Below are 25,531 nucleotides of genomic sequence, written 5' to 3' on the forward strand. Positions count from 1 at the left end.
GGCTGGCTATTCTGCAGCCAACATTCTGTAGAGTTCATAGCACACAGCATAAAGAACAGCCAAGTTAGCACTTACTAATTGGTGAACAATAAGGAGAGTACTTCCCATCACTGTAGGTATCGAAGCACAGATTGGACACTTGTTGGGAATATTGAAGAATAGTCACTCATTGACAAGGACTGACTGATTGGCTAACCTCTGAGGTCCTACCCTGTTTCCCCGAAAATAAGACATCCTCCAAAAATAAGACCTACTTACAGGAAAGATAAGACGTCCCCTGAAAATAAGACCTAGCGCATCTTTGGGAGCACACCTTAGTTACCTTAGTTAGATTTCTCTAAAGCTTGGGTCACCACTCAAAGTCACCACTTGGAAATTGTCTTGAGATGATGAGCTTATGTTAACGGGGCTCTGGTTTATTCCCCTGCACCTTACCTTGAAGTAAAACATACATACTATGCATAAGGATTGAATTTCTGAGATGAGTCTGATGAACTACCTATTTTATACAACCTTGGATAAGTCTTTTCTTTTCGTACTAGGAAAATGTGAATTCATCACTCCTCTGTTTTAGCTTCCAATTTTTATCAGTCCTCCTTAAGACCAATATGAAGTGAGCTGCTTTTTCTCATGCCTTTCTGTCTCTTTCTCTCTGAATAAGAGAGCTTGACTTGGAGTGTTCAGAGCTCCATTCTTTCATGCCAACTCCTCTCTAGGTATTTTGAGCAGAGGGGAGAGAGGCAAGGAAAGTAAATGTTAGTCTGGGAGTGCGTAGGTAGGATGGAAGGTGTTGTAGAAAAAGAAACTGTTGTGATTAGGAGTTGGGGAGTAGCTCTCTGAGCTTTGATAATAAAGTTGTTTGAAGAACATAGGCCTTGAGGGCAGCCAACCTGGACTCCTACCTTGTTCTGACCTTTCCTGGCTAGATAGTGTATGAACTTTACCTCTTTGAGACATCCATCTCACTTTTAAGGTTGTTTTGAGGATTATGTGAAATAATAATATATGTGAAACACTTAGCTTGGCACACAGTAAGTTGCTCTTAAAAATGGTAGCTTTTGTTATTATTTCAATGAATAACACAATAATATTTATATGACCAGTGGTGAAGAAAGAACTCGAGGGAAAAGACCAGGCACAATGTCAAGTTTTTTTTTTTAATACAACAGAGCAGTTGTATTTACAGAAGAATCATCTGGCAGCAGCCCATAATTTTGATGAATTAGGAATCTCCACATGAAAGATAATAATAAAATATGTTAAGCAATAACTGAAGCTGTTTAGCAAATTACGCTACAGGATTATGCAACAGTTGAACTATAACTTGACCGCTCTGAAACGTAAATAAAGATCTCCATCTGTAATTGTGTAACTACACCCTTAGACACATTTCTATTGTTTGGAACATTTAAATCGGATTTTGAAATTGTGTAGAATTCAAAATCTATGAAATTGCATATAATTTATGGTACAATAATAATGGCTAACCCTTGTTGAGCATTTACTCTGGGACCGGAATTATCTTGATTAGTCCTCACAATAGTTCTATGAAAGTTCTGTTATTGTCTTCACTTTACAGATAAGGAAACCGAAGCATGAAGATCTTATATAACTTATCCAGGGTCACCCAGCTCATTAGGAGTACGCTGTCTCCAGAATATCCACTGTTAGCCTCAACTCTTGACTGCCTTTCCAGAGAGAATATAGTTTCTTGAAGTTGTTCACACCAGGGAGGATTTTACCTAACATGTCCCTACCCCAGGAATATTAGGCAACACCTGGAGATACTTTTTTGTTGTCATGCTGGGGAAGTGTTACTAGCATCTAGTGAGTAGAGAGCAGAGATGCTTCTAACATTATACAATGCACAGGACTATCCCCTGTGGTAAAGAACTCACCAGCCCAAAATGTCAGTAGTACTACAGAGAAATCCTGGTCTATTTTAATCCACCTGCAATTGAAGAAGCTCTACTTGACTGGAAACCTCTACAATATAGTAGATTATTTTATTGTAATTCAGTATGATACATGTTCACTATCTTAAACATGCCACTCATATTGTTCTGACTTAAAGATTTCATGGAGAAAGAATTAGAGACAACCTCCCAAATATTGAAGTGCTTGTTGTTGGCCTATTTAGGGAAACTAGGAACCATGGACATTACAGCTGTTTTAAGGATTATTTTTTTATTTTATTTTTTTATCATTAAATCATAGCTGTGTACATTAATGTGATCATGGGGCACCATACACTGGATTTATAGACCGTTTGACACATTTTCATCACACTGGTTAACATAGCCTTCCTGGCATTTTCTTAGTTATTGTGTTAAGACATTTATATTCTACATTTACTAAGTTTCACATGTACCCTTGTAAGATGCACCGCAGGTGTAATCCCACCAATCACCCTCCCTGCACCTATCCTCCCCCCTCCCTCCCCTCCCTTTCCCCTTTCCCCATATTCTTAGGTTATAACTGGGTTATAGCTTTCATGTGAAAGCCATAAATTAGTTTCACAGTAGGGATGAGTACATTGGATACTTTTTCTTCCATTCTTGAGATACTTTACTAAGAAGAATATGTTCCAGCTCCATCCATGGAAACATGAAAGAGGTAAAGTCTCCATCTTTATTTAAGGGTGCATAGTATTCCATGGTGTACATATACCACAATTTATTAATCCATTTGTGGATCGATGGGCACTTGGGCTTTTTCCACGACTTAGCAATTATGAATTGGGCTGCAGTAAACATTCTGGTACAAATATCTTTGTTATAATGTGATTTTTGGTCTTCTGGGTATATGCCTAGTAGAGGAATTATAGGATTGAATGGCAGATCTATTTTTAGATCTCTTAAGTGTTCTCCAAACATCTTTCCAAAAGGAATGTATTAATTTGCATTCCCACCAGCAGTGTAGAAGTGTTCCCTTTTCTCCACATCCACGCCAACATCTCTGATCTTGGGATTTTGTAACATGGGCTAATCTTACTGGAGTTAGATGATATCTCAAAGTAATTTTGATTTTCATTTCTCTGATGATTAAGGATGATGAGCATTTTTTCATTTGTCTGTAGGCCGTGCGCCTGTCTTCTTCAGAGAAGTTTCCCTTCAAGTCCCTTGCCCAGCCTGCAATGAGATCACTTATTCTTTTGTTGCTTGTACATTTGAGTTCTCTGTGGATTCTGGTTCTTAAACCTTTGTCGGAAACATAATCTGAAAATATCTTCTCCCATTCTGAGGGCTGTCTGCTTGCTTTACTTACTGTGCAGAAGCTTTTTGGTTTTATCAGATCCCAGTAGTGTATTTTTGAAGCTGCTTCAATAGCCTGGGGGGTCCTCCTCATAAAATACTCGCCCAGCCCGATTTCTTCAAGGGTTTTCCCTGCACTCTCTTCTAATATTTTTATAGTTTCATGTCTTAAGTTTAAATATTTAATCCAGTGAGAGTCTATCTTAGTTAATGGTGAAAGGTGTGGGTCCAGTTTCAGTCTTCTACAGGTTGCCAGCCAGTTCGCCCAGCACCATTTGTTAAATAGGGAGTCTTTTCCCCACTGAGTGTTTTTAATTGGCTTGTCAAAGATCAAACAATGGTAAGTAGCTGGATTCATCTCTTGGTTCTCTATTCTGTTCCAGACATCTACTTCTCTGTTTTTGTGCCAGTACCATGCTGTTCTGATCACTATTGATTTATAGTATAGTCTGAGTTCTGGTAGCGTGATTCCTCCTGCTTTGTTTTTATTTCTGAGTAATGTCTTGGCTTTTTGAGGTTTTTTTCTGATTCCATATAAAATGAAGTGTTATTTTTTCAAGATCTTTAAAGCATAACAGTGGAGCTTCAATAGGGATTGCATTAAAATTGTATATTGCTTTGGGTAGTATGGACATTTTTAACAATGTTGATTCTTCCCAGCCATAAGCATGGTATGTTTTTCCATTTGTTAACATTTTCAGCTATTTCTTTTCTTCAAGTTTCATATTTCTCATTATAGAGATATTTCACGTCCTTTGTTAGATAAACTCCCAAATATTTCATCTTCTTTGGCACTACTGTGAGTGGAATAGAGTCCTTAACTGTTTTTTCAGCTTGACTATTGTTGGTATATATAAAGGCTACTGATTATGAATGTTGACTTTGTAACCTGAGACGCTGCTGTATTCCTTGATCACTTCTAAGAGTTTTGTAGTAGTAGAATCCCTGGTGTTTTCCAGATATACAATCATATCATCTGCGAAGAGTGAAAGTTTGATCTCTTCTGACCCTATATGGATACCCTCGATTGCCTTTTCTTCCCTAATTGCGATGCCTAAAACTTCCAGTACAATGTTAAAGAGCTGTGGAAACAATGGGCAACCTTGTCTGGTTCCTGATCTGAGTGGAAATTATTTCAGTTTAACTCCATTCAATACGATATTGGCTGTGGGTTTGCTGTAGATGGCCTCTATCAGTTTAAGAAATGTCCCTTCTATACCAATTTTCTTAAGTGTTCTGATCATGAAGGGATGCTGGATATTATCAAAAGCTTTTTCTGCATCAATTGAGAGAATCATATGGTCTTTGTTCTTTAATTTGTTTATGTGCTGAATTATACTTACAGATTTACGTATATTGAACCAGCCTTGAGACCCTGGGATAAAACAGACTTGGTCGTGATGTATAATTTGTTTGATGTGTTGCTGAATTCTGTTTGTTAGGATCTTTTTGAATATTTTTGCATCTATATTCATTAGTGATATCGGTCTATAATTTTCTTTTCTTATTGGGTCTTTTTCTGGTCTGGGGATCAGGGTGATGTTTGCTTCATAGAACGTGTTGGGTAGTTTTCATTCTTTTTCTATATTTTGGAGCAGGTTTAGTAATATAGGTACTAGCTCCTCTTTAAAGGTTTGGTAGAATTCTGACGTGAAGCCATCTGGTCCTGGGCTTTTCTTTTTAGGGAGATTTTGTATGGTTGATGCTGTTTCAGAACTTGATAGGGGCCTGTTCAACATTTCCACTTGATTCTGGCTAAGTCTTGGAAGGTGACATGCTTCTAAGTATTGGTCAATTTCCTGGAGATTTTCATATTTCTGAGAATAAACTTTCTTATAATATTAATTAAGGATTTTTTGAATTTCTGAGGAGTCTGTTGTTATTTCGTATTTGTCATTTCTGATTGATGAGCTTAGAGATTTTACTCTTTTTTCCCTGATTAGGTTAGCCAGAGATTTATTTATTTTATTGACCTTTTCAAAAAAACAACTTTTTGATTTATTGATCTGTTGTATAATTCTTTTGTTTTCAATTGCATTGAATTCTGCTCTAAATTTGATTATTTCTTTTCTTCTACTGGGTTTGGGGTTGGAATGTTCTTCCTTTTCTAGTTGCTTGAGATGTCCTATTAAGTTATTAACTTTTTCTCTTTCTGTTCTCTTGAGGAAGGCTTGCAGTGCAATAAATTTCCCTCTTCCGACTGCCTTTGCGGTATCCCAGACGTGCTCATAATTCATGTCTTCATTGTCGTTTTGTTCCAAAAATTTGGCAATTTCCTTCTTAATCTCATGTCTGACCCAGCTATCATTCAGCATAAGGTTATTTAACTTCCATGTTTTTGTATAAGTATGCAGATTCCTGTTGTTACTGAGTTCAACTTTTATTACATGGTGGTCCAAGAAGATGCAAGGAATAATTTCTATTCCTTTAAATTTACTCTGGTTAGACTTGTGACCTAAGATGTGATCGATTTTGGAGTATATTCCCTGGGCTAATGAGAAGTATGTATATTCACTTTTTGGGGGATGAAATGTTCTGTAGATGTCTGCTAAATCCAAATGTTGGATGGTTAGGTTTAAATCTAAAATTTCTTTGCTCAGCTTCTTATTGGAGGATCGATCCAACACTGCCAAAAGAGTGTTGAAATCTCCGACTATTATGGAGCTGGAGGAAATCAAGTTGCTCATGTCTGTTAGAGTTTCTCTTATAAATTGAGGTGCATTCTGGTTGGGTGCATAGATATTAATAATTGAAATCTCATCATATTGAGTATTACCCTTAACAAATATGAAGTGACCATTCTTATCCTTCTTTACTTTTGTTGGTTTAAAGCCTATTGTGTCTGCAAATAGAATTGCAACACTTGCTTTTTTTTTGATTACCATTTGCCTGAAATATAGATGACTATCCTTTCATCCTGAGTCTATATTTATCTTTTAAGGTAAGATGTGACTCTTTTATGCAGCAAATATCTGGCCTGAGTTTTTGTATCCAGTCAGCCAAGCTGTGCCTCTTTAGAGGACAGTTTAAGCCATTCACGTTAATGGAGAATATTGATAAGTCTGGTAAAATTTTGGGTATCAAGTTTTTCGAAAGTCCAGTGGAAATTTTTAATCCTTTCGCCACTGTGGAAGTTGAAATTTGAGCAAAAGTTTCTGAGTGAGTTTACATTTGTTGTAGAGGATTGGGCTGGTCATTATTGAGGATAGGTCTGGGAATATCCTGAAGAGCTGGTTTGGTTATGGCAAATTTCTTCAACACGTGAATGTCATTAAAGTATTTAATTTCTCCATCATAAATGAAACTCAGTTTAGCTGAATACAGGATCCGTGGTTGAAAGTTACTTTGTTTTAAGATATTAAAAGTCAATGACCACCCTCTTCTGGCTTGAAAAGTTTCAGCAGAGAGATCTGCAGTCATTCTAATATTCTTCCCTTTGTAGGTAATGGATTTCTTACGTCTGGCTGCTTTCAGAATTTTCTCCTTCATATTAACTTTAGTGAAGTTAATTATGATATGCCTGGGGGGTGTCTTATTTGGATTGAGTCATGCTGGGGTTCTGAAACTGTCTGCTTTCTGAATTTCAGAATCTCTTCGATGTCTGGAAAATTCTCTTTCATAATTTCATGGAGATGGGCCTCTGTGCCTTGCAAGGCCACTTCATCACTTTCAGGGATTCCAATGAGACGGATAGCCTTCTTCAAATTATCCCAGAGCTCTCTGAGAGAATGATCCATTTTTACTCTTCATTTCTCTTCCTCTTTGAGAGTTTGGGAGTGTTCAAAAGCTTTGTCTTCAATGTCAGAAATACTTTCTTTTGCTTGCTCCACTCTGTCACTAAGGGATTCTACTGTATTTTTCAGATCTTTGAGGGCTGCAAATTCTTGCTTCAGTGCGTCAAAATCTTTGTTGGTTTTGTCTTTAAATTCGTTAAATTCTTGAGACAACTTTTGAATTTCTCCTCTAATTTCTAATTCCAACTTTTGAATTGCTCCTCAAATTTCTAATTCCAAATTTTCCTCCATTCTATTAATCTTGTTTGCAATCCAAATTCTGAATTCTATTTCTGACATCTTGGCCAGCTGTTTATGAATGGGATCTTCAGCTACATCTGCCATATCTTTCCTTGGGGGGGTTGATCTATTCTTGTTATTCATGCTACCAGAGTTTTTCTGCTGATTCCGCCCCATGATAATTTTACACTGTTTGATTTTTTCCCTGGAGCTTTGTCGAGGACCCATACAGTGTTATGGCCTGAGAAACTGGGGACCTGTTTAGTGTGGTGGGACTTAGTGGTTCTGTCTTGTTTTCAGCTGGTCTCTGTTCGACCCTAGTGAAACAGTTATTCTGGGTTGAAGTCTCAGCTTTTGTTTGTATCCTTGGAGTTGCAGCTTGCCTCAGCAGGATTGATGTGTGTTCTTCAACCTTCTCTCTTGGTGCAGCTCTAATACACCAGATTACTTGCTAAATTCTGTCCTTTAACTTTCCATCTGGACGGGAGCCTCTGTGGAAAGCTGGCTTCAGTCAGCCATCTTGTCTCCGCCTGTGTTTTAAGGATTAAATAGAGATTATTCAAATGCTACAATTGAAGAATGAATATATTTTCACTATGCAGTTTCCCATGAACGGACTTTTATATTTAGGATTCAGTAAACCTCCACCTCTGACAGCCATTAAGCCTCTTTCCTGGTTAAGTGGAGGAGTGGGAGAAAAGTGCACATTCGATTTAAAAAAGATGTTTACACAAAAGCTGCCCAAGTTTAAACCCCTCTTCTTACTCTCCAGCCCTATTACGTAGTCTGGGCTTTCTATTTCATAGTTTTTCCCTCTGGTCATGAGCCTGGTTCTTGTTTTAATTAAAACACAAGCTGTATATTGGTAGGAAAAAAAAAAAAACTAGAACTTTTTTGCTTTTACCTAATGAGACAAAACATGGCAACTGAATTATTTTGAGGTTTCCCAGACTCAAAAACAATGCACATCCTTTGCAAAATGCCAAGTTTTAAACTGTACATTCTCGTAATGTTGCCATCTATCCCCCAGTCAGTGCAGGTCTGGGAAGGAAAGATGACGCACAGAAATGCAGCGGTCAAAGTCAGGCTTTTGCGCAGGGGCAAATGGGTTTATAGACTTCTCTCTCTCATTCCTCTGGGAGCCAGATCCTTCTATCTTATAAAAGAAAAACGAAACCCTCTGGAATTCTTACGAGCTATGGTGTATTTATTTTATTAATAGAGGCAATTTATTATTTTCAAAAATAGTATCATGGGCAGTACTGAATAAAATGGAAACTGACCCCTGGAGCTATGAAAGAGCATTGCTCATGGCCCTGCCTGTCAAGCACTGGCAGGGCCCCACATGGACCTGAACTCCTGAAGTCCATTATTCAAGCCTCACATCAACTCTGCAAGGTAGACTTTACGTTCATTCTGTTTGGCAGATGACAAAATTGAGGCTTAGGGAGGTCACATGACTTTCACAAGAAAAAATAGGTGTCAGGCCACGACTGAAATTCAGAACTGTGTGACCACATCTCTCTCCTCTGAAGCATCTATCTAAAGTAGAGGCACCTCTAGGCCAGTCACCTTGCCCATTCCTGTCACCAGCTGTCACGGAAGTAACTACAAGTTGCTTTTTGGAATTAAGACAGTTGGTATAGTTTATGAGTAAATAAAATAAAACCACCTAAAGAGGATTGAAGTCAATCTCTTAATTTTACTATACCTTGTCTTTCCCATCTGTAAAGTGATAGTAATCATCTCTACTTATTGCTCTGAATTTTATGGAGAAAAACATGAAAATTTATATATATATACACATATGTATTACGTAGACACATACATATGTACATATGCATGTGCATGTAAACATGTACACACATACACATATATGGACATTCACATATACCCATAGCTACATGTACATTTAAATGTATACACATGTATATGCATACACACAAATAGAAATAGTGAAATAGTTTATTCCCCTTCACAGAATTTTTGTTGCCTTTCTAAATGACTCCATGACTTTGATGAATAGTGACATTTCTTTTTGGCAATTGCATAACCTATTTTTCTTTTCTTTTCTTTCTTTCTTTTTTTTTTTTTTTTTGAGACAGAGTCTTTATTTTCTCACCCTCACTAGAGTGCTGTGGCATCACAGCTCACAGCAGCCTCAAAATCTTGGGCTCAAGTGAATTTCTTACCTTAGCCTCCCGAGTAGCTGGGACTACAGGCACCCACCACAATGCCCAGCTATTTTTAGAGACCAGGTCTCACTCTTGCTCAGGCTTGTCTTGAACCTGTGAGCTCAGGTGACCCGCCTGCCTTGGCCTCTGCATAACCTATTTTCTGTGCAGGTCAAATAAGATCAACATAAAAGAAAATGTTTCTCCACTTTACTATTCTCTTTGATCCAAGCCATTGCAACCTAGAGTAACAGCACAGAATTACAGGGGTTTGGTTTCCTAAGGTACTCAAACAATTGGTAGAAAAATTCTTATGGTAAGCTAATCTCACTTTCAGTGAGTTTTCACATTTTTCCGTCCCATAGACTACACATTGTTTTCACTAAAATATCTCCTCTTATTGTGTGCATCACCTTTTATTTAATCTAGTCCACTGACTCTTCCCAGATTTTGCAACATTTTGATAAAGACCCATTTCCCAGCAGTGAGAGACCATGAGCAAGGGGGGGGGGGGTGGACCTCATACCAAGAGGGCTCAGGCAATGAATGAGGGCAGGTAAAGAATATAGCTTTGCCCTGATGTTAGGCGTGAAACGAGGCATAAAGATACCCAAAGTACAGAGAACCCGGCTGGCCTTTCCTCTCTGGCAAGAAATCTACAAGAGTTCAGATGGATCCTGTTATACCTCCTTCCACTCCTCCTGAAAGAACACAGACTTCCACAGGGCCTCTGGGTTCTCCGCCCCCTCTTGACTTGCAGTCACCCTACTCTTACCTGTATTAACATTTGTCTTAGTGTTTCTTAACATGATCCAGTTTTAACAACTGTTCAGAATACCCCACCTCTTTGCAGCATTTTTTTGGTAATATCCTGCTTTCAAGTCTAAACTGCCTCTCACTCTTCCCTTCTCCAGCCCTGAATCGTCAGAAACTTCATACATTATTCTAGCATCAAATGCCATATGTGTGATCTTGTTTCATTAACACCTGCCAGGAAACAAATTAGAACCCATCCAGTCCAGAAAAGATGAAATCTGATCTATTTATGCCCCCACAGCTTGTGTTAGACCCCAGGACTAGAACCCAGGTTCCAACTCTTAATTTTGGACTGGGCAATTCTCCCAGAGAAAAAAAAGTAGAGCACAACCTTCCAGATAAAATGGTTTCTAAGAAGAATGAGCAACTTCCAGATTTTTTGTACTTAGCCTTTTCTTACTCTACAGATGACCCTGGTTTTTTTCTTGCCTGATAGTCACAGGATTTATTAGATTGACTATGCAGGTGATTTACATAAACTGTTTACCTTTTAATCACAATTAGCTTTAATTCCAGTCTACTCAACAAGCCTATATTAAACCTTAACAACATGCCAGGCATGGTTCTAGGCTTGGGGTGAATGACACGGTCTTGGTCTATGCTCTCATATAGTTTATTATGTGCTATAATAACAATTAAGCATGTTATGAAATGTCAGGTTAACTTTATGGTAGGTCACATTTAATTACATTAAACTCCATTCTTGACAGTCTTTACACTTTGACAGTGATTGATTATTGATGCCAATTAAAACTAGAGCATCACTGAAGTTGGGCAAGATTTATGATTGGCCATCTTCCCAACTGCAAGATAAATTTTTCTTCTAATTCTTTAGTAATTTGTAATTTTTGCTTCAAAAATTATCCTTATATTTGATTCATTTTTAAATGCTCATTTGGGTACTTTTAAATGTAAATAATAAAAAGAGCTAACGTTTATTGGGCACTATTAGCTCATAAGTGTCACAGCCACACCGATGTAGGTACCATCATTACCCTGTTTGCCGATGAAGAAACTGATACACAGAAGTTACGTAACAAAAACTAATTAACTAGGAAATGGTGAAGTAAGGATATAATGCAGACAGTCTGGCTTTAGAATCCATCTTGGTAACCACTGCATTGAATATTACTTCTTTTGGGCCCCTTGGTCACCTCTGACCTTCCCAGTTCACCTAGGTCTCTTCCCCACTCACGTCTGCTTCTCACAATAGAAGGAAGTCATTTAACGCTGTGGTCTCACCACCTTTACCAACATAAACTTTCATTTTTTGCTTGCCTACACATTACATCAATTCTGTTAGCAGTGCAATAAAGTAGTCCTTGATGTACTCTTGAAATTGTCAAAAAGTTACAGAGTTTTCCTGAATGCCAACCACAATGTCTTAGCATAAAATAATTTTATTATTGTTATTAAAAAAAAAAACTCTTGGAAAATGATAAAAAAATAAGGAATAAGAGCAAAATTCAAATGCATTTAAAACTAAGATTAATTAAAAAATATTTTTCATGAAGCCTAAGTGGTGGAAAGAAATGTATTTAGACCAGAATGTGGTAGCCACATGAATTTGTGGGTCATAAGCATCTGTACTATGTGGTTGCAACTCTGGGAGTAGGTAAGGTCTACTGTAAAAACAGAGTATGGGAACAGAAGAATGTTCTAAGGAAAGAAATGTGCAGAAGTATATCCCATGCAGTGAGGGGAAAAGATGCTTCTACAAAAGAAACAGAGAAAGAAGTTTCAGAGATATATTAATAGGAAAAAACTAAGCTGAAAAGGTGGGGGAGGGTTTAAGGACTGTACAGAAGGGAGGAATCAATAGTAGCAAATTAGTCATCATAAAAAAAAAGGTTGAAATTACTCACTGGATTTTCCAGTTAAGGTGCATAGTGGCAATAATAAGCACAGTGTCTGTGGGGTGATGGGGCAGAACCATGTTGTGGGGACTGGAGGAGCAAATGCAGACATAAGAGAATGGAAGCCAAGAACAGAGACAATCCTTCCAAAAAAGATGGCTGATGAACCCAAGAATAGGAAATACTCATACTGGGCCAGGGAGGCAGAATGTCCTGAGGTGCTGGGGTGCTTGTTTATTTTTGCAGGGTAAGAGAAAAAAGCCAATATTGAAAGAGTGGCTGATGAGGAGGAAAGAGGAAAGGAGGATGCAGGGCATGAGTCCCCAGGAGATGGGGAAGGAGGACTCCTGAGCGCAAGTACCCAGCTGGCAGTGAAGGGGTGGGCTGTTAGTGTCACATTCTCAGGTAGCTGGTTCTGGAACCCAACACGTCATGGGGGTGTGACGTCAGGATGTCCCTTCCTGGGTCAGAAGGGCAGGCCTTTGGAGAGATGGACAAAATTTTAGAAAAATATCATGCCCTGAAAATCCCACTGCAGCTGTGTATGTGTCTTTGTCTTTGCCCCCAGCTTCACTTGTATAAGTGATGCTCATTGTTCTTACTGCGTGCCTGTTGAGATAACCTATCTGAATTTTGGAGAGCCCTGTTAGAAATCGCTCATTTCATGATAATTGTTTGGATGGGTAGCCTAATGGTTTCTTTTAGAAATTTAATGGGATATTAACTGTTTAAAAGTCTCTAGCCTGAAAAGGTGCTTGGGATGTCAGTTCTTTTATTTTCTGTGGCTCGTTACCATTTAAGTAATGTCTGCTCGTTCACCCAACTGGCTCCAGTTTTCAGGAATAAGGGCCAAAGCTTTTTAGTCCTAAACAGTCTCTCCATTGGTCAGAGATCCCCATAGCCCAATGTAGAAATCATGCAGTGTCATTAAGACTCTCATGCACGTTCCAACTGTTTTACAGCAGGGTGACAAAACTGGTGTGGGCGGGGATATGTAGGATTGTCTTGCACTGTATCCACTCTGTAGTTTGTGAAGCTAAGTTTTCAGTGTCAGGTCTTGGCCACAGACTCTTTTGGGTGAGAATAGAACAAAGAAAAGCCAAGTGATGTGCTGAGATAGACTGAGCTATCTTTCCTTTCCTTTCTAGTCCCAGCTTGGCCCTCCCTCCTGCCTTAATTCCCACATCTCCATCCACTGAATTTAAAATCCAATGGGAATGAAGATGAGATGGGAAGGGGCTGTGGGGCACACATGGAAAATGGGTTTAAAAGAAGAGATGAAAACATTTAATAGCACTTTACAGTTTGTAAAATGATTTCACCTACATTATCTCATATAATTATCTGTGTTTTACAGATAAGGAAATTCACCCGCAGAAGTATGAAACAAATTATTTGTCCAAAACCACAGTTAATAAATACCAGAGCTGGGCCTTGAATCCAGAGCTTCTGATCCCAAGTCCTTTATACAGAGGCTTAGACATCTGCCTGTACTCGTACCCTTAATATATGAAGTGCTTTTTCTTTTAAATATGACATGATTATATTGCTAGACTTAAATTATAGATTTTCCAAGATTAATGCTATATAAATACTAACTGTTATCCTTATTATTACTGCCATCAAAATTCATTTCATTTTTGAGAAATTACTTAATTCATTTAATTCAATTCCACTACATGTAAGTACCTAGCGTCTTAGTTAAATAAAATACTGTCCACACCCTAAGAAAACAATTATGTAAACATATAGGTGAAACATCACATAAATGGACGTGTACCTAAGGTAAGGAAATAATATAGGCAGTGCTTCTCAAATTTCATCGTGCATCAGAATCACCTACATGACTTATGAAAATACAGGTTGCCAGGCCCCACCCTCATGGTTTCTGGTTCAATAGGTTTGGGATGGGGCTCAAGAACGTGAATTCCTAACAAATGCCTAAGTGGTGTCCATACCCCTGGTCCAAAGACCACACTTTGAAAACTGACTTTACTTCCCATCTGGGAGGATCATAAAAGATATTGTAGAAATGATACCCATGCAAAGCTTGAAGAATTGAAAGGCACTGGCCTAGTGAAATGGATAGGATGTCATTTCAAGTAGACGGAATGTAACATGTAAAGGTATGGACAGGTAAAACAAAAGGTAGGGGAAGCACGAGGAATTTGTTACTGAGTAGTGGACACTGGCAAGAGATGAGCCTGAGCTCCTGAGAGGCTTTGTGTGCCATGCTCAGGCACGTGGTCCTTGTCCTACAGAGCCACTAAAGCATTTGAAATGGACACGTCTTAGTCAAATTTGCATTTCGGAAAGCTAATTCGCTTTTGCGCTAGTATGAAGGCTTAGAGGAAAGTCCCATTGGCTAAATATGAAAGAGCTCCATTAAACGTCCCCAGTATTATGCCCAGGGATTAGTCAACTGTGTGTACATCTTAGTATTTTAGTCAGTTACTCAGGCCCTATGTGCCATGCACATATAAAGTCAAAGACATCATCCTTTCCATCAGGTGTTTATGGGCAGCAACTCTTATACATAGGTGACAACAGACCACAAGATAAGGCAGAAATTTGCCAAGGGAAGAAAAGACAAAGGTTTTCTGGGACAAAGGGCCCAGAAAACCAGGCAAGGCATCCTGGAGAAGGCAGAACATTAGCTGGCTTTCCTTCTGCAATGTTGGCATTTGCAGGGCTAGAGGAGGGCATTGCAGGCCGGTGGGACCCCAGAGCAAAGGAGCAAGAGGCAAATTAAACTGTTGGGTGCACAAGGATGATGAAGAAGCTGAGCAGCTGGTCAGCCTTCAGCAGGGGCTGTTCTTGAGACATGGTGACGTGGAGAGGTAAGAAAGAAGGTTAGAAAAGAAATTTGGATCGGAAAGTCTATTTTCATTGGGAAAACCTCTGAAGAATTCTAGAAAAAGAATAAATAAACTTAACAGGAGGAAATATAATGCTTTTCAGCTAACACCAAGCCTCCTGTCCTCTCTTATCACCCCAGGACAATAGGAAGGAAGGGAACAGGCTACACAAGTTTCAGCTGAGGGCCAAGAGGCGGGGAAGATGCATTGAGCTTTGTTTCTGTTAGGGCAGAAGTGACAGTAATTACTGTCCTAGGAGCCGGCCATTGTCCTGAGAATGATGTGGGTTGGTGACCTGACAGCTCCTTATGAAATAACAATCCCTAATATTTTTGGCGCCAAAAACTGGTTTCATGAAAGGTAATATTTCCACAGACAGGTGGGGGTTGGGGGAGGACTAGGTTCAAAGGAGTGTGCAATCTAGATCCCTTGCACGAGCAGGGTTCACATCCTGTGAGGATCTAATGCAGCTGCCTCCTGATGGGGATGGGAGAGCAGAGCTCGGCAGTGATGTGAGCCATGGGGAGCAGCTGTAAATACAGACGAAGCATGGCTCCCTTGCCCACCTGCCACTCACCTCCTGTTATGTGACCTGGTTCCTAACAGGCTACAGACCAGTACCAGTCCATGGCCCGTGACCTAGGAGTTGGGAGACCACAGTTATAAAAGACCATCCATCCTTTGAACTGGAATAAGGGCCTGGGAAGCCTTTCCTTCCAGCCCCAGATCATAGCACAATGCAGACCTGCAAGGGAGATATCCTGGGTCATTTGCTTATTCTGAAATTTGCAAATGTGGGAATGCTTTTGCATGTTGGTTTTTTGAGTTATGTGTTTCTGTGCAGTTCACATAAGAACTTCATGTCTTTCCCTTCCACTTTGTCTTCCATCCAAAGAGCAGTGTTTGCACTTACTGAAACAAATCCACAAATTGATTTTATCTTGCGTCTTTATGAAGACTGATGAATTTGTTCACAGTGTGGACTGGAGTCATTGAATTTGACATTCAATACCCTCTTTAAATTATCTAAAACTTTAATTTTCTGTCTTACTTTTCTGTATAACAGTTCATCTTTTTCTAAGGTTGCTGTACTTTTTATTTCTATTCCTAGGAACAGCATATGACTTTTTCCTCAAGGTCATTATTCTCAAAGAACTAAAATGTACTTCTTCGTAAAATTACTTTTTGTGTGATTGGGGGTGAAAAGGTAGAGTGCCAATTTGATGTAGGTTGAGGCAGCAGGCCCGGCTCAGCCAGGCTAGTCCCTGCCTATGGCTTAGTCCCCACACCGACCAGGCAGCCTGTGCTGGTTCTGCTTAAATTTCAACCTCATCAAATTAAAACTTACTAAATACTCTGGGCCTTTGACAGCAAATAGGAAGAGTTGAAGGTACAGATAAATAAATCAGAGATCCTGATGTTTCTGACTGTGAGAATACATGTGCCTGGAAATGCAGAGAGCAGTTCACCCATGTTAATCAGATATATATTATTAAGTCCAGTGAACAAATCCTATTGAATTTATCATTAACTATATTTGAACACAATCAATCTTAAAGTTCTCCTTTCTAAAATTTTGCCTTGGAAGAAAAGCAAAAGAAAAAGAAAGAGGGTAAGACTTTGCCAAAGGGTATTTCATGGGGTGTATGGTAATCCAAAACAAAAGGCCCAATTTTAATTGAATTATAGACTGTGTAATTATTTAACCTGTACCAGCTGGTCTCAAGAAGCTACCAGATTTCCTTAGAGAGCTTATACTTGGCCAGAAACATCAGGTACCTTATTAGTATCAAGAAAAATGCTTTCTGCACCTGTGTTGCCCCTAACCTCCAAAGAACATTATTTACAAGGAAAAAAGTACTTTGAGGTTCATTCCTGGTTGAAGAGGCAGTCATGCCTCCCAGTGCATGAGTAGATTTTCTAAAGCACCTGTGGTCTCTGAGGACCAGCCAACATAAACAGGATGTTATTGCATCAGGCAGGTACGCGTAATTTCTCTAATTAGTCATTTGAGATTTCGTTTTTCACTTGGAAACGCTGGAAATTTAATTTGTTTGTGATGCACAGTTGGCAAACTGACAATATATACAACTGTCTCTCTCTGTCTTGCTGTCCCGATACCCTGTGGAAAGCACCAGAGAATCATGATGTAGACACTGCTTCATCTATGGACGGCAGGCTAACTAAAGTACCTTCTTATTGATAAATGCGTCCTAATTACACATTCTTCACTTGTAATGCTACAATAATCCTAATGAGTTTCCCATGGTCATTTTTCTTTGTATTAAATGTTTTTTCTCAGTCCTCCCCAGCAATTTTGCAATGACAAAGTAATTTATGATATATGCTTTTTTACATAAAAATATTGTTCTTAGAGGTAAAGAGCAAAATATTTTTAGAAAGCTATGTTTTATGTTTTATTAAAGTGTGGGCATGATTGAAGACAGTCCCTGACTTGGCTGTTGATGAAAGGAAGAGTTCACCCTATTTATTTTGTTTTAATACATCCCACTCTAAAGAAAGATTGATTGACATCAAATGTAGTCCTCATCAATCATAGCCATTGATTTTACATTTGTTTGAGCTCTTCTGATTTTATGCGTCTTTGTGTCATAATTTGTTATCCTGATAGCCAGCCCTGAGTTGGTGCTGGGACTGAGCCTGGAAGGTGGTTTCTTTCAATTCAATCAAATCTATACGTGAAACAGAAGAGCGCCCGAACATAGAACCATACGCCTCTTGCTTTCTATACAATTATCTCCCCTGGAGATGCCACATAGTAAAATCCGTGACAAGTGGCAACATGAGGGAGTTTTGCATCAGCACAGACATGTCTCCCAACTGCCCTGGGTATTCCAGGAAGCCGGGTGCTCCTCCTCTTGGCTTTTGTCTCACACACCGACCCTTAGGAGATTTAGAATGCAAATAGTAAGGCCATCTTCTGGAAACTCTGAAGATCAGACAATTCTTCTGTCTTCTACAAGTATCAAAAGCAATGGCAGATGGAATATCTGCTGGCTGTACCCCACCTTTTGTATGAAAGAAGGGCTGCTCAGTCTTCTTAACTCACATGTATGCACACAGAGCTTAGGATACTGCCAGATCCCCAAACAGTAAAGTGGGATCAATTTTCTGAATATACCGTGTTGCTTACAAGTTTAGCTTCTAGTGTTTTGTTTTTCTGGCCTATTTTAGTGAATGCTCTCATTTTAAATTATTATTTTATACCCTTTCTCCTCTGGCTTCCCATTCAGTACTCGGTCACATCACTCAAGACAATCCCGGAACTGTGCCGAAGATGTGATTCGCAAAACGAAGACAGATCAGGTAGGTTTCACTCCACCACTCTGCTCCTCATCCCGAGTCAGGGTTAAGTGCTCCTGGAAAGCCGATCTCCCTCCCATGGGCAGCTCCTGCTTTTGGTTTTCTTTTCCCTTTATGGCTTCCCCACTCACACTGCCCTCCCTGGCCCCCCACCTTCAGCAGATGTTAGGTCATCCAGGAAAGGCTAACAGCACAGGGAGGCCCTAATGAGGGCTCAGCTGTATACAAATAAATGGAGATCATCTCAGCATCTCCAAGCCACAGTATATGCAGCAATTTGCTGAAAACCCAAGAAACCATTGGTGACAAAACATAATGATGCAGGCGCCAATGAAAAAATGTTGGATGCGTTTACTACCCATATGGCAAGGACCAGCCTGGGGGATGGTACTCTGCCAAAGTCAGAAACCCTATCAGAGATGCGACATGATAGAATCTGCAATAAGGCATACTGTAACCGTTAAGATTAAAGCAAAGCTTTGGAGTTTAACAGTGTAAACTAAACAGAGAATTATGGCATATAGATGAAAACCATCTGGTTGACCTTTTCTCCTTGCACCCCCCAACTAAAAAAATATATTTAGAGTTTCCCCCATCTGTAAATCAAATTAAGCCTCTCTGCTTTTCTCTGTTGATAGGCAACACTGAAAATTAAAAAAAGGTTATTGATGGCAATGATACCATGGTATTAAACTATGAAATTATGTTTATTATTTTTTCCAAGTAATTACTCTGAGGCATCACCATTAACCTTGCCAAAGCTGGACCTCCTCTGATAATGACTAGAATCCTGAGAACTGTGGGTGATGGAAGGCTTAAGATAATCCTCATATTACATGTATCATGTTTAAAAATAAATAAATGTGCCCTACCTATACAGCTACTAGAATTCTTTCTGACTTTTACAAAACTAATTTACTTTTCCCCTGGACTGTGTGTTTTGACATTTTGCTTAGATGAGATGGAGAAAATAATGTTTTTCCAGGTTTGTTGGTCTCCATGTTTTCTTACAAGAGTGAAAGTAATGCTTCAATGTTTGGGATCAGATACATCACAGAAGATAGTCTTCAGTTTTCTTAAGTTTTTTATTTCAGAGACACCCCAGTTTCTATAGGGTTTAACAAAGCCTTTTGGCTATAAGCCTTATAAGGATGTGTCTCCTTGAAAAGCAGTGCTCATTTCAGAATCACAAAGACAACTGTGGTCAGTGACACAGGCAGCAGATCACAGCTGTGAGCCTGCCAACCTCAGAGCCACCAGACGTGGTTTCAAGTCCAAGTTCAGCCATTTACCAGCTGAATGACCTTGAGCCTGTGACTAATTATAAAATAAAGAAGAACGTTCTACCAATGTTGCCAGGCTGTTGTTAGGATCAAAATTAGGTGACGTGTCTGAAGATACTTTGCCAAATACAAGATTCTTTTTTCTTTCATTGGAAGTGAGATGAAATAATAGCAAATACATCAAGTGCTCAATGTGCTGGATACTTGATAAACACTCTACTTACATTAACCCAATTAATCCTAGAACCCTCCTGAGGTAAATTCTCTTAGGGTATTTATAATATAGATGGGGAAACTGAGGAACAGAGATGAACAACAGTGCAGTGTCTCACCCAGAGTTACACAGCAATTAAGCTACAGAGCAGGGATTCCTCCCCCAGGAAGCTGTCACTAGGTTCTGTTATCTTATCTATTTCATATATTACCTCTCAGAGAGGACAGACTTAGTGGCAAAAATTTAATTTTAGGATGTTACCTTCTTAAAATTTTTAAAATTAGCCTTTTTTCTGATTAAGTGTGGTGAAGTATTTCTCTTTTAAATGGGTACTTTTACCAAGTTTGTGAATAAACAGAAACTTTCAGCAAGCGCTTTTCCTGGGGTTAGTTCATTTCATTTTCTTCAGGTCTTGTGACTTGTAGCCGCTTCCATTATAAGTGACCTTAGATGTTTCTTCTGTGTTTCATCTTCTGTGGTTGAGAAGGAGGACAGTTTCAAGTTCAGAATCTTTTAGGCTTTACCCAGAGCAAAAGACCTAGTGCTCCAGGTAACCAAGAATAATTAGAACTGACAGGAAGTGGATTTGGAAAGACTCAGGTCTCTTAATGGAATTCATGTACATTTCCATTCCAATTTGATGGCCCATTTGGAGGCTGGTTAACCCCATTCTGACACATTTGAGAGTGAGTTTAGGAACAGGAACAGATGGAAAAGTTCATCTGTCCATACATCACCATAGAATTATCTGTGGGCTTCTTTGCAAGAAATGGTGACATTTTCAGAACTAGTTTCTGAAAGAATTCAGGCATCCTCAGTCAGTTCCATGGGCATTCAGATGTACGCACAGAAATAACCTTCTCAACCCTCTTTCTTGGGTCAACTACCTGGGGGTCAGTTTGCTCCAGAAATACTAGCAAATTTCTATCTTTTCAAAGTGCTGGCAGCAGAATGCACTTCGGCTTCTGAATAAAGTCCATCTCTTCTTTGGGACAAGGTGCCCTCCAGGGAAAAATTTCCCCTAAACCTTCCGTCTTTTATAATATACCTGCCACTTCTCTTTACCTTTCTAGAACACAGTGAGCTCTATTTTGTAGTTTGCCAAATGTGAACGTCCATCCTCATATGTAGTAACAAGTCTTTGTCCAGATGTTCTCATTTGTTAACTTGTTTATTCAACAAATATCTTTTGAGTGTTCTCTGACCCTGAGAATATGGTTATGACTAAGACAGTGTCAAGGCCTTGTGCTCACAGAGCTTACGTTTGGGAGTGTGGAGGGTTATAGCCAAAAGGCAGGCAAACAAATAGATAACGATCAGAGGCGCCGTGAAGGAGAAGGTGGTGGGTTAACATGCGGGAGCTGGGAGGAAGGGCTCAGGGGGTCGGGCATGTAAGAAGGCCCTCGCCAAGCGTCAAAGGCACAGACGGAGCAAGTGCAGTGTCCCTGAGCCAGGGATCCGCTCAGCAAGTGTGGGGAAGCATGGCCGCAGCATGGTGACCAGAACTGAGGAGCGAGAAATGACGGCGGAGAGACAGTTGGGGCCAGATTTTATGCTAAGTGCCCTGAAGAGCACACCAGTAGGATTCCACTTTTTCTAAAACCCTATGACCCCACCCGCGCAGCTGCCCGTGAGGCCCCGCCCCCTATTGTGAAGCGTAACAAAGGGGCCAGTGAGGCCCCGCCCCCTGCCCCACCCCCATCCGCGCAGCCGGATTCGAACCGAATTCGCAGCCGTGTTCTCTGCTGCTTGTTGTGGCGCTGCTAGGCAGTGGCTGTGGCAGTGGCTGTGTCTGTGGCTGTGGCTGTGGCAGCCAAAGTGGCCTTGTCGCTATGGAAGGGCCCGGGGCTGCTCCCCAGCAGTACCCAGGGCTGGTCCTGGGAGAGCTACCCAGGATTGTGGCAATATTGACTGAAGATAGGAAACCAGGTCCTAATCCTTTTGGTTTTTCCTGGGAATTGGTGATATGTGCAACTATTGTTGTATTTTTTGCTATTCGTTTTTGTGTGTGGAGAAGTTTTCAAGCGGGTAGAAGCTGGCTTTATGTGGTTAGAGAGGAAAAGCTTGCTACAGAGCTTTCTGGACTAATTGAAGAAAAATGTAAACTACTTGAAAAATTTAGCCTTGTTCAAGAGTGTGAAGGCTTAGAGTCATCTTTAAAGGATGCCAGCTTGGAGAAAGAGTCAGCAGAAGCGCAAAGTTTGGAGGCAATCTATGAAAAGCTGAACAGGTCCAAATGTAAACATGAGGATGAAATACATTGTCTAGAAAAAAAATTAAAAGAAGAGAAATCTAAACCTTCTGAACAAGATGAATTGATGGCAGATATTTCAAAAAGAATACAGTCTCTTGAAGAGGAATCGAAATCTCTCAAATCACAAGTAGCTGAAGCCAAAACAACTTTCAAGATATTTCAAATGAATGAAGAACGGCTTAAGATGGAGTTGAATGAAAATTCTCAACTTCAAGAAAGCCAGAAACAGCTTTTCCAAGAAGCTGAATTATGGAAAGAACAAGTGAGTGAACTTAATAAACAAAAAGTAGCATTTGAAGACTCCAAAGTACATGCAGAACAAATTCTAAATGATAAAGAAAATCACTTCAAGTCTCTGATTGAAAGACTGAGAAAGATGGAAGATTGGACGGCTGTGCTTGGAGAAGACCTAATGGATGATGATAACTTGGAGTTAGAAATGAAGAGTGACCCAGAAAGTGGTGCTCACTTAGATAATGAGCCAAAAGGAGCTTTGAAGACACTGATTCATGCTGCTAAGTTAAATGCTTCTTTGAAAACCCTGGAAGGAGAAAGAAACCAAATTTACACTCAATTATTTGAAGTAGATAAAACCAAGGAAGAACTTACAGAGCATATTAAACATCTTCAGACTGAAGAAGCATCTTTGCAGTCAGAAAATGCACAATTTGAAAGTGAGAATCAGAAACTTCAACAGAAACTTAAAGTAATGACAGAACTATATCAAGAAAATGAAATGAAACTCCACAGGAAGTTAACAGTAGAGGAAAATTACCGGTTAGAGAAAGAAAAACTTTCCAAAGTAGATGAAAAGATCAGCCATGCAGCTGAAGAGTTGGAGATCTACAGAAATCAAGCCAAAGATCTTGAAGACAAACTAGAGCGAACCATTCGTTCTTATCAAGGGCAGCTTATTTCCTATGAGAAAAAAGCACATGATAATTGGTTGGCAGCGCGGACTGCTGAAAGGAACCTCAATGATTTAAGGAAAGAAAATGCTTACAACAGACAAAAATTAACTGAAATAGGGTTTAAATTTGAACTTTTAGAAAACAATCCTTATGCACTTGATGTTCCAAACACAGCATTTGGCAGAGAGCATTCCCCATATGGTCCCTCACCATTGGGTCGGCCTTCGTCTGAAACAAGAGCTTTTCTCTCTCCTCCTACCTTGTTGGAGGGTTCACTCAGACTCTCACCTTTGCTTCCAGCGGGAGGAAGAAGAGGCTCAAGAGGCCCAGGGAATCCTCTGGACCCTCAGATTACCAGTGAGAGAGGAGAACCCAACTGTGATAGGTTAATAGATCCTCATAGGGCCCCGTCTGGCACTGGGTCCCTGTCATCTCCATGGGAGCAGGACCACAAGATGATGGTCCCCCCACCAGCCCAAACATATCCTGATCCAGCTCTTCCTCCACAATGGCAAGACAGATTTTTTTCTAATTCTGGTAGACTGTCCGGACCAGCAGAACTCCGAAGCTTTAATATGTCTTCTTTGGATAAGATGGATGGACCAGTATCTTCAGAAATGGAATCCAGTAGAAATGATACCAAAGATGATCATGGTAATTCAAATGTGCCCAACTCATCTCTCCTTGCTGAAAGTGAAGCAGCAGGCCCTGGCTTTGTTCCTTCACCTTTTCCTCCAATGAGAGGACCATCGTTTCCAGTGGATACGAGGGGCCCGTTCATGAGAAGAGGACCTCCTTTTCCTCCACCTCCTCCAGGAAGCATGTATGGGGCTCCCCGAGATTATTTTCCACCAAGGGACTTCCTTGGTCCACCACATCCTGCATTTGCAATGAGAAGTGTCTATCCACCGACGGCTTTTCCTCCTTAACTTCCCCCAAGAGCTGGTTTTTTCTCTCCACCTCTACCTTCTGAAAGTAAAAGTGAGTTCCCTGCAGGGTTGATTCTGCTTTCAAACGAGCCTGCTACTGAACATCCAGAACCACAACAAGAAACCTGACAATGTTTTTGCTCTCTTCAAAAGTAATTTTAACTTATCTCTCATTTTCAGTTTAAGTAACTGCTGTTACTTAAGTGATTATACTTTTGCTGAAATTGAAGTTTAATGAAATTATAATTCTCAGGATAGTATTTTGTAAATAAAGATGATTTAAATATGAATTTTATGAGTAAGTTATTTCCATTTTATTTTATTCTACATAGTATGATTATTTTAATTTGATTAATCTACTGCTACATAAACAATAATGGGAGTTTTATACATGTAATCTTGCAGGTGGGGATATTATAAATTCCAAGGCTGTGTCTTTATGCCAAGAACTGTATTTACTGTGGTTGTAGACAAATGTGAAAATAACTTCATGCTTAATAAAAAATTTTAGTTGGTTTAAAAAAAAAAATCACGTAGTTCAAAGCCAATTAGGTATTTGAAGGTGAAGTCTTATCCCAGCCGTGGGGTCATCTTGCCTGTACTTGGTTTCGGTGATAGGAAGTGCCATCTTACAAAACAGCCGTCCACAAAGTTAATTTTTGTTGTTGTTGTTCAACCAAAATCAGTGTCCCTTGACTTTCCACCCATCCATCCTATTCTTCCTTTGGAACCCCTAAGAAGGACAGTCCCTCCTGGGCAAGAGTGTCCCTAGGTGTGGGAAGATAGCATTCCCTCTTGGTCTTGTGCTCTCCAGGTTAACATTTCCAGTGTTTCCCTCCACTGTTTTAAGAAGATCCTGCTCGTTCTTTTTGCTCACTGGTGAATGCACTGCTGATTATAGGCATCACTCTGAAATTGGAGCACGAGAACCAAGCCCAAAGTCCCTCCATGCCTGGTCTGCTCAGACCCGTCAGCCCCACAGGACAGCCCCCAGGGTTTACCACACGCCTTTTCTTCCTTCCTGAGTGCACGTGTCCTTTCTACCTGTCTTCCAAGTGTCCTGAGAGGAGCAGAGGTGTAAAGTGATCCCTGTGGGTGGCTTATGAAAGCCCCTCTGTGTGACGTACACCCCAGGCCTCACCTCACTTTATCCCAGCAGCCTGGGCCAGCTCTGGCCATGGGCTCCAGGAACGGCAGGTGGCAGAGTGTTGTCACAGGCCTGGGCACCATCTCCCTGCCCCTTCCACTCACTCACACACCACCCTCTGCGTGCCCTTCCTTTAGCCAAAGGCTGTGATCCCCATGGAATGCCTATTCCTAGTGGGAATAATATTTTAAACTTTTCTCCATCAATTATACTACATGAGGATTGCATTTCCAACTTTTGTGAGAAAAGTAGTTTTGAAAGAAAGGAAGTGTGAGGGAACTAGAAATACAAGAAGCTGGGGGCGGGGGCAGTGACAGATGAGGCGTGGGAAGCGTGAACACACACTGCCTGTGCTTGGAACTGGACAGGTGCTGTTGGGGTTTCTGGGTGATCTTACAGGAGATAAGGGTACCAGGCATTGTGCCAGGTTCTTTGTAAGCAGCTTATTTATCCTGGAAATAGTTCTCTGAGGGAAGACCATTATTAGGCCCCTTTTAT

General features: G+C 40.1%; 2 protein-coding genes across 7 annotated transcripts in view; both read left to right on the forward strand.

Annotated features, from left to right (window-relative positions):
* SNCAIP (synuclein alpha interacting protein) overlaps positions 1-25,531 on the forward strand; it is a 152,151-nt gene that overhangs the window by 72,398 nt on the left and 54,222 nt on the right. For all 6 annotated transcript variants that reach the window (XM_053567005.1, XM_053567010.1, XM_053567008.1 and 3 more), the window contains exon 3: positions 18,226-18,298. In XM_053567005.1, the coding sequence (XP_053422980.1) occupies positions 18,226-18,298 (73 nt within the window). The remainder of the gene's footprint in view (positions 1-18,225; positions 18,299-25,531) is intronic.
* On the forward strand, positions 21,625-24,176 carry LOC128568983 (melanoma inhibitory activity protein 2-like). Its single transcript, XM_053567013.1, has one exon. The coding sequence runs from the start codon at positions 21,625-21,627 to the stop codon at positions 23,884-23,886; it is 2,262 nt and encodes a 753-aa protein (XP_053422988.1). The 3' UTR covers positions 23,887-24,176.

Source organism: Nycticebus coucang, chromosome 17 (genome assembly GCF_027406575.1).
Source record: "Nycticebus coucang isolate mNycCou1 chromosome 17, mNycCou1.pri, whole genome shotgun sequence".
NCBI lineage: Eukaryota > Metazoa > Chordata > Mammalia > Primates > Lorisidae > Nycticebus > Nycticebus coucang.

Excerpts from the sequence above, each read along its gene's own strand:
- LOC128568983 (XM_053567013.1), top strand. The coding sequence starts at position 21,625 with ATGGAAGGGCCCGGGGCTGCTCCCCAGCAGTACCCAGGGCTGGTCCTG.